The 14007-nt window shown below is 58.1% G+C and overlaps 2 protein-coding genes across 7 annotated transcripts in view; one reads left to right on the top strand and one right to left on the bottom strand.

The window, feature by feature from the left end:
* The first annotated feature begins 2191 nt into the window (after nt 1–2191).
* Nucleotides 2192–2884, top strand: LOC118678591 (protein FAM246A-like). Its single transcript, XM_036354405.1, has one exon. The coding sequence runs from the start codon at nt 2192–2194 to the stop codon at nt 2882–2884; it is 693 nt and encodes a 230-aa protein (XP_036210298.1).
* Nucleotides 2885–5651: 2767 nt separating this feature from the next.
* DGCR2 (DiGeorge syndrome critical region gene 2) overlaps nt 5652–14007 on the bottom strand; it is a 47991-nt gene continuing 39635 nt past the window's right edge. For all 6 annotated transcript variants that reach the window (XM_036353333.1, XM_036353335.1, XM_036353336.1 and 3 more), the window contains 3 exons: nt 11201–11353; nt 9988–10224; nt 5652–8482 (listed from right to left, as the gene is read on the bottom strand). In XM_036353333.1, the coding sequence (XP_036209226.1) occupies nt 8226–8482; nt 9988–10224; nt 11201–11353 (647 nt within the window). In that variant the 3' untranslated portion in view covers nt 5652–8225. The remainder of the gene's footprint in view (nt 8483–9987; nt 10225–11200; nt 11354–14007) is intronic.

Raw genomic sequence — 14007 nt, 5'->3', positions numbered from 1 at the left:
GTAGGGGTTCCCCTGCAAGGTCCCATCTATGTCCACCCTTGCCTCTCCTGGCTCTCAAAGCCACGCCTGTTGTCTCCCACAGCCACATCTGTCAGCAAATCCGGAGTCTCTACCGAGCCCTCTCCCCACACTCCTGGCCTCCTTGTCGGTCCCTCCTGGGGACCTGAGGGGTCTCCGTCATTTCACAGAACAGAACTTAATTTGAGCTCAGAGAGGGCAGAGCCTACAGGTCGCACAGCCTGGATCTCACAGGCTCAGGAGGGAATCCAGGACTTTTGTCAGCAGTATTTTAATTACTGGGACAGAGGGCAAGGGATGGTTAATGAGGCTCGAGGGATCAGCTGAGCCAGATGCTGGAGGGCCCAGCAGGCCAGGTGACTCGGGAGGAATGGGGCCACCTGAGGGGTTGACAGCCAAGTTCTCACCTCCTCTGCACCTTCCAGAGAGACAGGCTGCAATGAACAAATGAGTGAATGAATGAATTAATAAACAGGGGACGCAGGCATCTTGGTTGGGGCCAGGCAGGTCTGCCAATGAATAGGATCCACAGCACATCCCCCCACCCTACCGACACACACACACACACACACACACACACACACACACACAGAGCTGCATAGAGGCTAGGCCCCTGTAGGCGCTGAGATCCCAGTCCAGCCTGGATCTACGCCAGGCCCTTCCCATGGCACCCGAAGTCCTAACTAGCCCCTAGGGTGCAGTGAGAACAACATACTGGGTGGGGATACTGCCCACCAGGGGGGCCCACAGTGCACTGTCCATGGCCCTGCAATCGGCAGCATTGCACGTGTGAAGGCACCAGGCACCGGGGTGAGAAAGTGGTACAGGGTGCAGTGGTGAAGGGCTCCCATAGAAGATGCCAGAGACAGGAAGGGCAGCAGGGATGGCCATAAGGGCCTCAAGTGCCAGGTAGAGGAGGTACACTGGCTGCCCTGGGTGGGTGAGGGAAGGGGGGAAGAAGTCCATCCCATAGAGGACCCTCAGCCCTAGGCTCCTTCTCCCAGCTACTCCTCCATCCAACATTCAGCATGATTAGCATCACTGAGTACCACGTGATTCAGACCTGTGCTCAGGGACGCTTCTGTGGCTCCAGGTGGACCGAGAACAGAAAGCCAGTTAAACTGACTGTGAGAGATGCTGTGGGGGAGGGGCCTGAACTACCTGGTTGGTGTGAGGTGGTCAAGGAAGGCTGCTCAAGTGAGATGAATGAGATTGGCCAGGCACTTGGGGGTGGGGAGGACATTCCTGCCAGGAGAACTGGCCTAAGCAAAGGCCCAGAGGGGTGAAGGTTATTGGGTTAGAGGAGGTTTAAAAAGTGTGGCTGAGCCCTGACTGGTTTGGCTCAGTGGATAGATCTTTGGCCTGTGGACTGAAAGGTCCCAGGTTCGATTCCGGTCAAGGGCATGTACCTTGGTTGGGGGCACATCCCCAGTAGGGGGTGTGCAGGAGGCAGCTGATTGATGTTTCTCTCTCATCAGTGTTTCTAGCTCTCTATCCCTCTCCCTTCCTCTCTGTAAAAAATCAATAAAACATAAAAAAAAAAAAAATGTGGCCTAACATAAACAGTGTGAGATGGGCTGGGACCTCCAGCGCCTCCTGGAGTTGGACTGGAAGTGTCCATGACAAGGATGGATTGCTGCAGCTGTGTGTGGGCTGTGGGGGGCAGAGTAGGGAGACATAGTGGCCTGGACTATGCTATGGAAGGAGGTGGCTCGAGCCAGTGAGGAGGGCTGCTGGGTCCATGACCACACCTGCTCTCCCCTGACTGTGATGTAGAGGTTGTGAGCTCCGATCCTGACTCTGGTCTCAGCACCTGGGCTTCTGCAGCTCTTGCTCCAAGCCCTGTCACCCTGCCCAGAGGCTGGGCCAAGGCCTTGGTTGGGACCCAGGGACAGCGCGTGGGGGGGAGGGGGGGTTTGCACAATTACAACACCCGAAGCCGGCGCTCTGCGCCCCCCGCCCCCAAAGCCCCCTGGGGCTCTGCCACACCACACGGCCTTGCCGGGGTTCTCCCGGCCCCAGGCAGGATCCCTCGAGGCCTCGGATGTCCCCACAGCAGTCCCGGGGGTCCTCTCCACCGTGTGTTGCTCGGGCCCCACGGTTGCTAGGCTGCGCACTGGGGCTCCGGCGAAGCTGAGCGCTGGTGTCGCTGGCGCTGGCGGCTACAGTGCGGATGGCGGCGGAATCGGGGCGCTCGTGGGCCCAGGCTCGCAGAGCGTACGGTGCAAGCGAGGCCCTGCGGCGCGGCGTGGACCGCCGGCGGGCCCCCGGCCCCCAGCCCAATGGGCCGGTCCCTGAAGAAGCCCGCGCCCCAGGCCGCCTGGCTCGCCTGCGCGGCCAGCTCCGGGCTGAGACGGAGGCGCGGGCCAACGCCCCCCGGCTGCTGCGGCTGGTGGAGCGCGCGGGGGCGGCGGCAGGGGCCAGAGACGAGGCTGCCGGGGTGCAGGCGGACGCGCGCAGCCGAGGCTCTGTGTGCTCGGTGTGCGGGGAACCACGCGGCGGGGCCACCTACCCGGCCGGCGTCCTGGAGGTGAGCGAGCGGCGGCTGCAGGAGGGCCTGGCGGCCGTGCGTGCGGAGCTGGGAGCGGGGCTCGAGGCGCTGCGCGTGGAGCTCCGGGCGGAACTGGAAGCCCTGCGCGCGCTGCTGCCGCCACCGCCACCCGCCCGCCGCGAGCCCCGCATCGCGCCCCGCGGCCCGGCCCTGCTGCGGGCGCTCGGCACCGTGAACGCCCTGGCCGCGGCCACCAGGCCCACGGACGACGCCTCGGACGGCCCCGCGAACGGCCCCGCGAACCAGGCCCTTGCCCGGAAGAACCTCAAGAAGACGCCGGTGCCCCCCGGGGCCCCGCCGGGTGGTGGGGATTGAGGGTGGCCGCACGGAGGGGGAGCTAGGCGCAGTGCTGGAGGCCCCACTGGCAGAGGGGTGAATGGACAGATCTGTCCCCTCGTGGACCTGGCTCAGTGCAGCCAGCGATAACTTCTGGAGACCGAGTCCGGGCTGGAGGAGGCCTGGAGCCCCTTTTGGCCTCTGAGCTGGGGAATATTTGGTCCTGGGGCATGTCAGCCTCCAGGGAGAGCCGAGGGCTTGCGGCAGGTGGGACCCCTCGGGCTAGGAGAAGGGGGTTGCAGGGTTTTTTTCCTTTTCTTTAAGGGTTTGGGAAAAGGCCGGGCCTCCATGCACTGGGACATGGAGTGTGACCACACACCAAGCAGCAGACACTGGGGACACATGGGCTGCTGGAACAGTGTCCCCTGGACACAGTGCCACTCAGATCAGTGTCACCTAGATATACAGCCACATTCCACAGGCACCAACTGCACAGCAGCCTGACTGGCCAGCTTCGCTCTACTGACCACCAAACCCGCCTCCCACAGGACAGCGCGGCTCTCAGAGGCAGCTGGTCAGCAGCCACACGGCAGTCTCAGCTTTGCTTTGGACAGCGACACCTAGGACCCTTACCCCTTCATTAGCCTCCCACAGGCAGTCACCTGGACGCCGGTGTCTCTTCAGAAAGTGTCATGTACACGCAGACTCCACAGGCTAAGCTCCCAGTGTCCTCTGGGTGGAGCCGTCCCTGTCACCAGGACCCACCCACCCAGGGCAGCCCTGCAGTAGAACATGGAACCAGCGCTTCTCCCCTCCTGGCCTCCAGGGAACGTTACCTGGAGTCTTCCTTGAACCGCTCACAGTGGCCTGGGGTCAGTGCCTGCTCATTTTTGAAATAAAATGCATAATCTTAGGCTTTAGCAGGTGTTGGTGTTTTAATCTATTTTACTCATTCATTCATTCCTTACCTGAAGACATGTTTTTATTGATGTTTAGAGAAAGGAGGAGAGGGAGAGAGAAACATCGATCTGGCTGCTTTCTGTATGTGCCCCAACTGGGGATAGAACCCACAACCTAGGTATGTGCCCTGACAGGGAATTGAACCCACAACCTTTTGGTGCACAGGATGATGCTCCAGTCAGCCGAGCCACCTGGCTAGGGCAGCTGGTATGTTTGGAACCTGCTAACGTTTCTCCTTTCATCTGACCAGGGATTCAGACAGCGTGTAGGTTGGGAGTGGGGGTGCTTCTCCCTCTGGGAGATCTGGGGGTTCTGGATGGGGCTCTGAAGCTGGCTGTAGTGGGGTAGTGGAGGGTCGCTTAGGGGTCTCTCTTTCTGAATAGCATGAAGGGACGGTCAGCCCACATGTGAGCCGGTGGTGGAAGTCCCCACTGTAGGTATGTGGCCATGTGCCACGAGATCTTTCGCCCTCTTTCCCTGTGGGGCAGTCTGCCTGCAGGTGACTATGTGGGGATGTGTGGCCCAGGTCAGGGGGTGGGGATCGGGGATTCAGAGTCCTGGTGCCCACCCTCCGAGTTCGCACACACCACCTGCAACACCGTGAGGAAGGTGGGCGTGAAGACAGGGGCCATGGTGTGGCTGCTATAGCGACTTGGCAGGAGGCTGGTGCAGCCAGGCGGCCGGCCGTGTATGTGTTGGCCAGGTGGGCGTGGCTACATTCTGTAGGCTTCCGATGTGGGTCAGATGTGGGTCAGAGGGGCAGTGCCCGGGTGGGGCCAACAGCAGGGAAGAGGGAATCTGGGCTCACCAGGCTCTGATACTAGGGATGCATGCCAGTAACAGTTGCCATTTCCTGAAGCTAAAAGCTTTATGCAACTCTCCCTTGCCCCCCATTAACCCTCCTAGGCGTGAGAGCTATAAAGATGCCCATTTACAGGGACCAGGAGTGACAAGGCAAGGCCACCAAGATGGAAATCCAAGGGAGAAGGCACCTGGATCCTAGTGGCCTTGACTTGAGGGGCTGGGATGGGGAGGGCATAGGAGGGTCTCCTACACTGGAGCAGCCTAGGATACCCCAAGACCAGATGTCCTCTGACCAGCTCCCTCCACTGACCCATGTGATGGAGCTCAGCTTCACTCTGCCTCCTTCGGAGGACCACCCCCAAAACAGGTCTCCAGGAAGCCACAGCTGGCCCCCTTTGACCAGCCCAGGTCAATGAGGGGACTGGGTTTCCTCAGCGGTTGTGGAGAGAACCCCAGGCTGGGGCCCGAGCCAGTTCACTCTCCTGGAAAGGGAGGCTCTGATTTCTCCTTTCAGGGTGGCCAGGAGAGAAGGCAACACTTTCTGGAAAGGGCTCGGTGTGCCCACAGGTGTGACCATGACTGTGTGTGTGTGTGTGTGTGTGTGAGGTGGGGGATAGGTCTGTACCCTGCGCCTCTTTCCAATCCCCAGAGGGCTGGGCTCATCCCACTTTGGGGTACCCAGTGGAGCTGTCCTCGGCGCTGACAGCACCCAGGGTGCCCGGGACAGCCTGCCATCCCACTGATGTGTTCAGGAACGAGGGGCCACCTCCTTGAAGCTCCTATCCCCTCCAAGGGACTCACTGGTCTGTCCAGGAAGCTGGGTTAGGAAGATGAGCACGAAGACCTGCCAAAGGTTGAGTGCCCTGGGTGCCCTCTTGTCCCACGTCACGTACTAGGAAATTATTGAAAGGACCACTGAGAAAAGAAGGGACAGAGGGGTCTCAGAGCCCCAAGCCTGCCCCTTCCCCCATCTCCGCACCCGTGCCTTGGCTCCATCTTGGCCAGAGCCTCTCCCAACATGAGTCACACCAAGGACTGACTATGCCTCTTCCAGAACACAAATTTATTTGGCATTTGGATGAAATGGTTCTCACAGCATCTTAAGGATTAGTGCCAACATAACCAAAAATAAACCCAAACTAAAAACCCTTAGTGAAAGGAAAACATAAAAAACAGGCATTGAGACAATGTACAGATTCAACTCCCACCTCCATAGGCAGGTCAGGTCCTTGGGGAGGAGGCCCTCCCGAGACCTTAGCCTGTCCCTCTGGAGGCCCAGTGTGCATCAGGTGGGGAGTCCTCTCACAGGAACACAACAGTCTCAGCCAGGGTTGGACCTAGAGCACAATCAGATCTTACAAAGGGTGGTGACTGGACAGGAGGCCAAGGTCAGCCAGACAGACCACAGCTTTCCCCGATGCCCTCACAACCACCTTCAAGCAGAGCTCAGCTCTGGGAGACTCAGTGGGCAGCCTTCTGCCCAGACCAAGAATGCCAGTAGGCTGAACACTCTGGGCCCACCCTCTGCAGCCCCATGATCTGATTCAGGGCCCTCCCCTTAGTACCTCCTGCATGCCAGTCCCCAGCAATCTTTCAGTCCGCAAGTTCCCCAGTCCCACACATCTAGTGCCAGCCACTGCCCTGTACACACAGCTGAAGCCTGGGCCAGAGACACTGGAATAAGGGGACCGGTGTTGTGGGGGCCAGACCCTACAGGATTCCATTGGGGTGGTCATTTCAAAGTAGGCCCACTCAGGACCCTAACCCACAAGGCTGTGACTGCTGCTCTGGAAATTGGAAGCCCTGTGTCCAGCACACGTTGGAGGCACCACCCACTTCCTGCTTTGTTTTCAGGAGCCAGCATGGGCACATGTGCCCAGGATGCCCTTCTCCAAGTAGCAGCCCTCTGGCAAGGGGAGCACCCACTCTGGCTTCTGCGGGCCGAGCCCAAGGACAGGCAGTTCAGTGACAAAACTCACATCTCTGGTCAGCCCTGTGGGACAACTCAAGAACAAAACTGGTTTCCAACCAAAGTATGAAAATGTGCCTAGAACTGGGCTGAGCCTGTGAGGTCTGTCGTCAGACCACCATGGAAGCTCCCACTGAAAGCCAGCTCTCCCTGCTGCAGGCTGGTACAGAAAGGCTTAGGGGAGGACCAGGAGCTGGATGGCTGGGTTAGGAAGATGAGCATGAGAACCTGCCTCGGAAGAGGCACAGACCTGGCCATGCCTCAGTGCCACCCAAGGGGCCATGTTGGCCCAGGAAATTGAAGATGGAGTTCCTGTGTACCATCATCACCTGCAAACACTTGGACATATACGTACACACACACACACACACACACACACACACACACACACACACACAAAAGATCTAGACATTCAACGTAGAAAAGATATGGATGTGCTAAAAAATCGCACAGAACCCGCTTAATCTCCAAACCTCAGAAATGCTAAAAGCCTGGTGTCAGGAGACAAGACCACTGCTCAGGAGTAGGCAACAGGGTCCCTCAGTCAAAAGGCCCCTGAGCAGGGCACCCAGCACCCTGTGCTAAGGACAGGAAGGTGGCATGCAGCCACCAGGCACTCAGCTCTAGTGGTGGTGGTGATGTGCAAGAAGTGGACTGACTTTCAGGAGGTGGACACAGCCCAGGATGTTAATTTCAGCCACCCCTCCCCCCAAATAAACCTTTATGGCACAAAAGAGGGGAGTGGGGCAGGCCAGGTCCAGGGGCAAATTCAATAGGAGGGGGCTCCAAAGGGTAACAGGAGCTGGCTTAGCCCTCAAGCCCAGTGAAGGGTCCAGGGCCAGGACACTCATACATGGCTAAGGGCCTCAGCCCAGCTCCAGAGCTGCCTCCTGGGGGGCCATGCACGGTAATGTTAGGGAGAAATCCAACAGACTAGGGATAGGGATTTCTGGCACAGAACTGGGCTTTGCAGAGCCCTGCTGGAAAGACAGAGTGGAGTTCAACCTCCTTCCAAGCTCCCCTTCTTAGGGTTTGGGCACCAGAGCTAAGACAGGGTCACCCTCGATGTTCAAGCTAGACCTGTGAGGGGCCATCATCAGAGCAGCCATTGGAGCAACTCTCAAGGCTGTCTGCCCGGAAGCAGACTCACTGCCCAGACAATCCTGACAGTCCACAAACACTGGTGCCGGAAGTGCTTCCTGGGCAGCGGCCAGCGAGGCACACTGTGGCAGCTCTGGGGCTTGGTGGCTGGGCAGCATGCTCCTCTGAACAACGTGCTGCCACGAGCAAGCCCACCAGTCTGGTGTGGTCTGGCCTCCACCCAGGCCCGCAGTACCTTCTTTGTTCCCTACTTCTGAAACGTGTGGCATGAACAAACTGCCATTCTTCTGTCATTTGAAAAGAAAAAGACAGTGACCCAAAGCTATGCATGTGTTTGAAGCCCTCAAGGAGACTCGGTGCAGGTGCTCGCTCCCTTGGGAGGCTGGCGCAGTCTCTACAAGCACGGGCACACCTACAGGGGAGTGTGTGCAGCAGTGCAGCCGAGTCCAGGCTCACATAGGGCCCTTCAAGTCTCCACGGGAATCAGAGTTTCCTTGACAGCAAACAGGTGCTCCATGCCCCTTGGGGCCATGGGCTGGGCATCCGCTACACCACGGTATTGAGGGAACTGCGGCTGTGGCGGCCAACTCCTGGCAGTGCCTCTGTGGCTGGGGGCGTCCCACTCCGGGCAGGGTCGGGGGGTACGAGCAGAATGCTGCTGCTGTCAGCTGAGTCTTCCAGGTCTGCCAGGGTGACCCCTGCAGAGGGTAGAGGCTGCTCCAGGCACCGGGGTGACGCACCTTCACTGTCACCATCCCCTGGGGTTGGCGGGCTGGCCTCTGCTGGCTCGAAAGCATCGTCATCTATAGGAGGAGACAGAGGGGTGTCAGCAGGATGGTGGATGGGCCTGGCACGAGGCAAGAGGGGAGGGAGACAGAACTGGGGGACACTTCTCTTGCCTGAATGTTCCCACTGAAGCTGTGGCTCTGCTGTGCTCACCCCTCACCCCTGCCACAGTCGCAGCTGTCATGGTGCAAGGTGCAGGCGGACAGTTATGAGCAAGCCCCAGTGTGTGGCTGGTACACACTTTGACAGAGTTAGGAGAATAAAGGTAGGGGACGAGGAACCCCTTTCAGATTCAGTGGGGGTTGAACCAGGACCCACGTGACATTAGGGCATTACTGGGCTGTAGGTGGGCAGGTGGAACAGTGCTCACAGTCCCGACCAGAAGCTGCAGCTGGAATATGGGAACAAGAGCACGAGAGCATGAGATGGGGCCCGGGCAGGCAGCCCCGTAAACTGTGCGGGGGCCTGCAGACACCTCTGGTCTGACAGCGCTCTACAGCAGCCCATTCTTTTTGGCGTGCCTGCTCCTTATCACCAGACTCTCTCTTTCAGCTCAGGCATGGCACAGGGCCCAGTCTGTGTCCCTTGCCTGGCCAACTCCCCATGGGCCCAACAGTCCTGCTGCCCTGCCCTGGGACCATTTGCTCCCCTGCAGCCTGGTCCATGGAGGCGCTGGGTCCCCAGCAGCATTCCTGGTAGGAAGCTTGCTCTACCCTGGTCCCCTGACAGTAGATGGCGACAACCCGTCCCGAGGGGTTAAATCCAAGTTTCTCCTGCCCACACAGACCGGGTAGTAGCCGACCAAATGAACCAACAGCACACAGATCACAGCAGTGCTGGCCTCACGCCATCCTGCTGTGCTGTGTGGGTATGCAAAGAGCCAGCAGCCCTGGGGTGGGACACTGCTTGCAATGTATGGTGGGGGTATGTGTGTGTTACAGGGTAACACACAGGGAAAAGAGTGGGACATCTGCACTACACACCAGGGACAGGGGCAGGCCAGGCAATGGGCAAGGCTCCTGCAATCCCTTCTTTGTTGCACAGCCCTGGGAGGAACACACTCAGGTAACTGGCCCAACATCACCAAGCCAATGCTTGCGTCCCACGCCACAAAACTGCCTCAGAACATGAGAGAATGCCACGGCGGTGTCTCTTTGCTTACCACATGTGCACGTCTTTACAGCCCAGCCGTTGGCTCTGTGCCAGCCCCATCCCCACGACTGCCAATGCCCGGTCCCCAGCTCTCCACAGAGCTAGGACTGGGTGTCCGAGGGCTGCTTGCTGACGTGTGCTCCCAGGTGGAGGTAAGAGGCAGGGTGACCAGTGACCACTGTCAGCAGTCACCTGCACCTGCTCCCCTGGGAAGAGCCTGACAACCACTTAAAGGGAAAACCAGAGACAGCAGCAGAAGGCTGGGAGGGAGCAGAGTTCACGGCCCTGTGCGCTGGGGAGGACCCGAGACTCTGGCCCTGCAGGCCAGGTGGTTGGCGACAGGCTGCTCCCTCTCCCTGTGGGGAAGCACCTGCAGGGTCGTAGAACACGCTGTCAGGGTTGATGGAGGCCTCATAGGGTGGCGGTGGGTCATCAGGCTGGTCAATGTCTGGGTACTTGTACGCAGTGTAGGGGGGCGGAGGATCATGGAAGTGGAAAGTCCCTCCTTCTCCATCATCAGAAAGATGTAGCGGCGTGAGGCCTGTGCCGAACCCGTCTGGGCCATAATCAAAGCCGGGGATCCTCCGGCCAAGGTTGAAGTGGTGTACTGGGCAATGGAAGTGAGAAACAAGCAACAGGGTCATGTCACTGGAAGATGCACCACTCAGCTCCTGAGCCCTGCCTCCCCCAGGCCCAGGCCCTGCCCCCGCCCAGACCAGACATTCCGACTGTCACTTTTGTGCCTAACTGCCCACCAGTCCCGACACTCGCCCAGTGCCTCCTTCCCCAGCCGGTACATCCCTGCTCATCACTCACGTGCAAGAGGTTTGCCTGCTGTGCTCCAGCCCTCACCACACCCCTCCAGCTCTAAAATGTTTCTGGGTGTCTAACCCATGATTGCCTTGAAGTTTTGCCCACCCTGCAACTCAGTGAGAACTGAGGCAGGTGGAAAACTTGGTTGGTCCACACTTCAGACCTGACCTGGGCTCCCCAGGGACATCAAGGCCCCTAATGGAAGCTAGTGAGGGCCTTCAGCATTCTTGCCACCTTGATTCTGAATCCTCTCCTGCCTGCCTGCACCTGTCTTGTCCTGCCCCACCCAGGACTGGGGAGCCCTGGCTTGTTCGCTGACACAAGGGATGATTTCAGCTCTACTGGGGGCACAGGCCACTGCAGGCAAATTGGACTGAGGGTGAGCCGCACTCTCTAAGTTGCCTTATGTCCATGGGCATTTGCTGATTCCTTCTCCTCGCAGGAGGCCCGCACTCATGGTCTAGGCCAGACTGCTTCAGAGAGCAAGGGCAGGGAAGCGCAGAGTCAGCGGGCACTGGAGGTATGCCCTTCTTCCATGTGCCTATGGACTCTGATTTCGGGTCCTGCAAAGAGCTCCTCTAGTGCCCCAGGTGTGCACTAAGCCCAGGAGCGGGTGGGTGGGTGGGACAGGAATGCCTTTCGGCACCCTCCATCATGGCCTCCACTTCCTCCCTGCACCTTCCTGCTTCCTGTGTCCCCATTCTCCTTGGGGACACAGCCAAGGGCAGGCCTGCACTGTAGTCATCATAGGCAGGGGCTGGGGCACTCACGGTTTGCTCCAATCAGGGACTCAATGCGCTCCCGGCGCCTCTGGCGTAGCCGGTGGACCATGAAAAGCAGCAGGGACAGGATGAGAAAGGAGGAGATACAGCTAACAATGAGACGCATCCCACTGGCCATGGAGTCGAACAGGCTATTCCCATCTGTTAGAGGAGAAGGGAAAAACCCCGCTGCTTCAGAAAAGGAGGTGCTGATCCCCGGAGCTCAGTGCTATGAGAGGCCACGGCCCTCCACCACACAACTATGTGGACAAGGCAACTTACTTCCCGATACAGTCTTATGATGACAGAAACAAGAAAGCTGAAAATCAAGACTCTATATACATACTAGAAAAGGCTAATATGCTAAGTGTCCGACCATCCAACCCGTTGCTATGACACACAATGACCACCAGGGGGCAGACACTCAACACAGGAGCTGCCAAGCTGCAGTTACTTGGCAGCGACGGTTCTTGGGTGACGCACCCCGAAACCAGAAAGGAGGGAACCCGATTCCTCGCGGGGCCGTGTGATTCCACCTTCGGCCGTGGGTTATGTTGTTGCTGAGGCACTGTTGGCCCCGAATCTGGTTTACTGCACACTTGTGTTTGCGTTCGCGTTCCACACCCTGTACGACAGCAACTTTGCAGAGTGCCCTCTCGCACTCTGGAACCCCTTGGGGGATGTCGGAGAGCCGGTTTCAGCCCGATCCCCACAGACCAGGCCGAGGGAGCCCACCTGCCAGAGGGACCCCACTTACTCCGCAGACGCTGGGGACGGACCGCAGGAGGTTGGCTCCAGGGCGTGTCCAGCCTGTCTCACCCAGTCCCACCCCACCAGCCACCTTCTAATTAATAGCATTTCAATGTGCATGAATCCGTGCACTGGGTCACTAGTACTATAACACTACCACAGGAGAGAAGCAGCTCGTGGCCAAGAAAAGTTTTTTAATATGAGATGGGCGATGCAACCCCCCGGACCTCCCCCCCCCCCCCCCCCCGCCTGCTTGCATCAGGTGTCATGGGAGCCCATCTCCCTGGTCAGGAGAGGGGGCTTGTGCCTCCCTCAGTCTTCCACAGAGGCCCGCGTACCCACTCATCTGTACTTCTGGGTGTGAGCTCCTGGAAGCCACACAGAAGCTTGATAGGAGGTGCCAAACAGAACAGGACTGCAGGCAAATTGGACTGAGGGTGAGCCGCACTAAGTTGCCTTATGTCCACGGGCATTTGCTGATTCCTTCTCCTAGCAGGAGGCCCGCACTCATGGTCTGAGCCAGACTGCTTCAGAGAGCAAGGGCAGGAAACCGCGCATCCAGCACCTCCCTGATTTCTCACAACCCTACAGAGGAGGAGAAATGTCCCTATACAGAGGGAACTGAGGCTCAGTGGGGCAGTGTGCCTGGCCCCAGTTCAGACCTGGGCTCCAGCCCCATCAGGGTGCTCCCAGATTTCTTTGTTCCTCCCCAGTAACCAGCAGTGCTCGACGTGGAGGCTGGTGATCAGGGAGGAGAGTGAGGATGTGGCCTCTACTGGGCCCTCAGAGTCCCTGTTTACAGCCCCTCCCCTTCTCTTGTCCATCAGTAGCTGTTCTAATTCTTGACCTCCCCATGCCCTACTTCTACTAACCCTCTCTGTTGGTGGGGAACCCTGGATATATCGAAGTGTATTCAGCAGTGCCAAAGGCTCGATTTTGGCACTCATGATCTAGAGCAGCAGTCGCCAACCTTTCGGACCTCATGGACCACCAGTGGTCGGTGGACCATCAGTTGGCAACCGCTGCTCCAAAGGTTTCCTTAAAGCAGTGGTTGCCAATCTTTCGGACCTCACGGACCACCAGTTGGCGACCACTGATCTAGAGGACAGGGAGGGGAGACACACTGAGAGCAAGTCCTCACACAGGGATAAACCTGAGATGAGCGGCTGATCTGCTCACCCTGCTCATCTCTACCCTGGGCCATAGTCCCTGCTTAAACGAGGCTGAGGTCATGTCCCTGCTGTTCACCAGCTCCACGATGGAGGACCTGGTGTTCCACAACAGTTTCAGCAGAGCTGGAGTCTGGACTGTACCCAAAATCTTTGGGCAGAGGCAGTGGGGTCTCAGGGCACAGGCAGCATCTCAGTGGAAGGCGCTGGCCTCACCCTCCATCCTAGCATTCTTTTTTAAAAATTTGTTTTTACTAACTTCAGAGAGAGAGGGAAGGAGAGTGAGAGTGACACAGAAACATCATTTGGCTGTCTCCTGCACCTCCCTTATTGGGGATCGAGTCAGCAATCCAGGTATGTGCCCTGAATGGGAACTGAACCAGTGACTCCTGGGTGCATGGTACGACAATCAACTAAGCCACACTGACCAGGCCAGCCTAGCATCATCATCATCATCATCATCATTATTATTTTATGTATTTATTTTATTTAAAAATATATTTTTAAATTGTTTTTAGAGAGGAAGGGAGAGATAGAGAAAGAAACATCAGTGATGAGAGAGAATCACTGATCGGCTGCCTCCTACACATCCCCTACTAGGGATCAAGCGCGCAACTGGGCATGTGCCCTGATATCCTATACAACCCTGAACAGAGTAGTGAGAGCAGATACTCTTGCCTTGTTAAAAGGGACACTTTCCAAGCATCTCCAGTTTTGGTGGCAGTACCTCTATCCTTGGGGAAGTGTGGACACTTCCCAGGAGAAGGCACTTGACCTGGAAGGCTGTCAGGAGCCTGCAGAAGCAAGGCTGAGGCCAGGGGCAGGGAAAGGCCCTGGCGATGCTGTTCTGGCTACACAGGAGTGGCCTGCAGTAGCTCTGGGACTACCCAGATGTCC

This window comes from Myotis myotis, unplaced genomic scaffold (genome assembly GCF_014108235.1).
Source record: "Myotis myotis isolate mMyoMyo1 unplaced genomic scaffold, mMyoMyo1.p scaffold_m19_p_20, whole genome shotgun sequence".
Taxonomy (NCBI): Eukaryota; Metazoa; Chordata; class Mammalia; order Chiroptera; family Vespertilionidae; genus Myotis; species Myotis myotis.
Note: the sequence above shows the minus strand (reverse complement) of the source record. Positions and strands in the feature narration are given on the sequence as shown.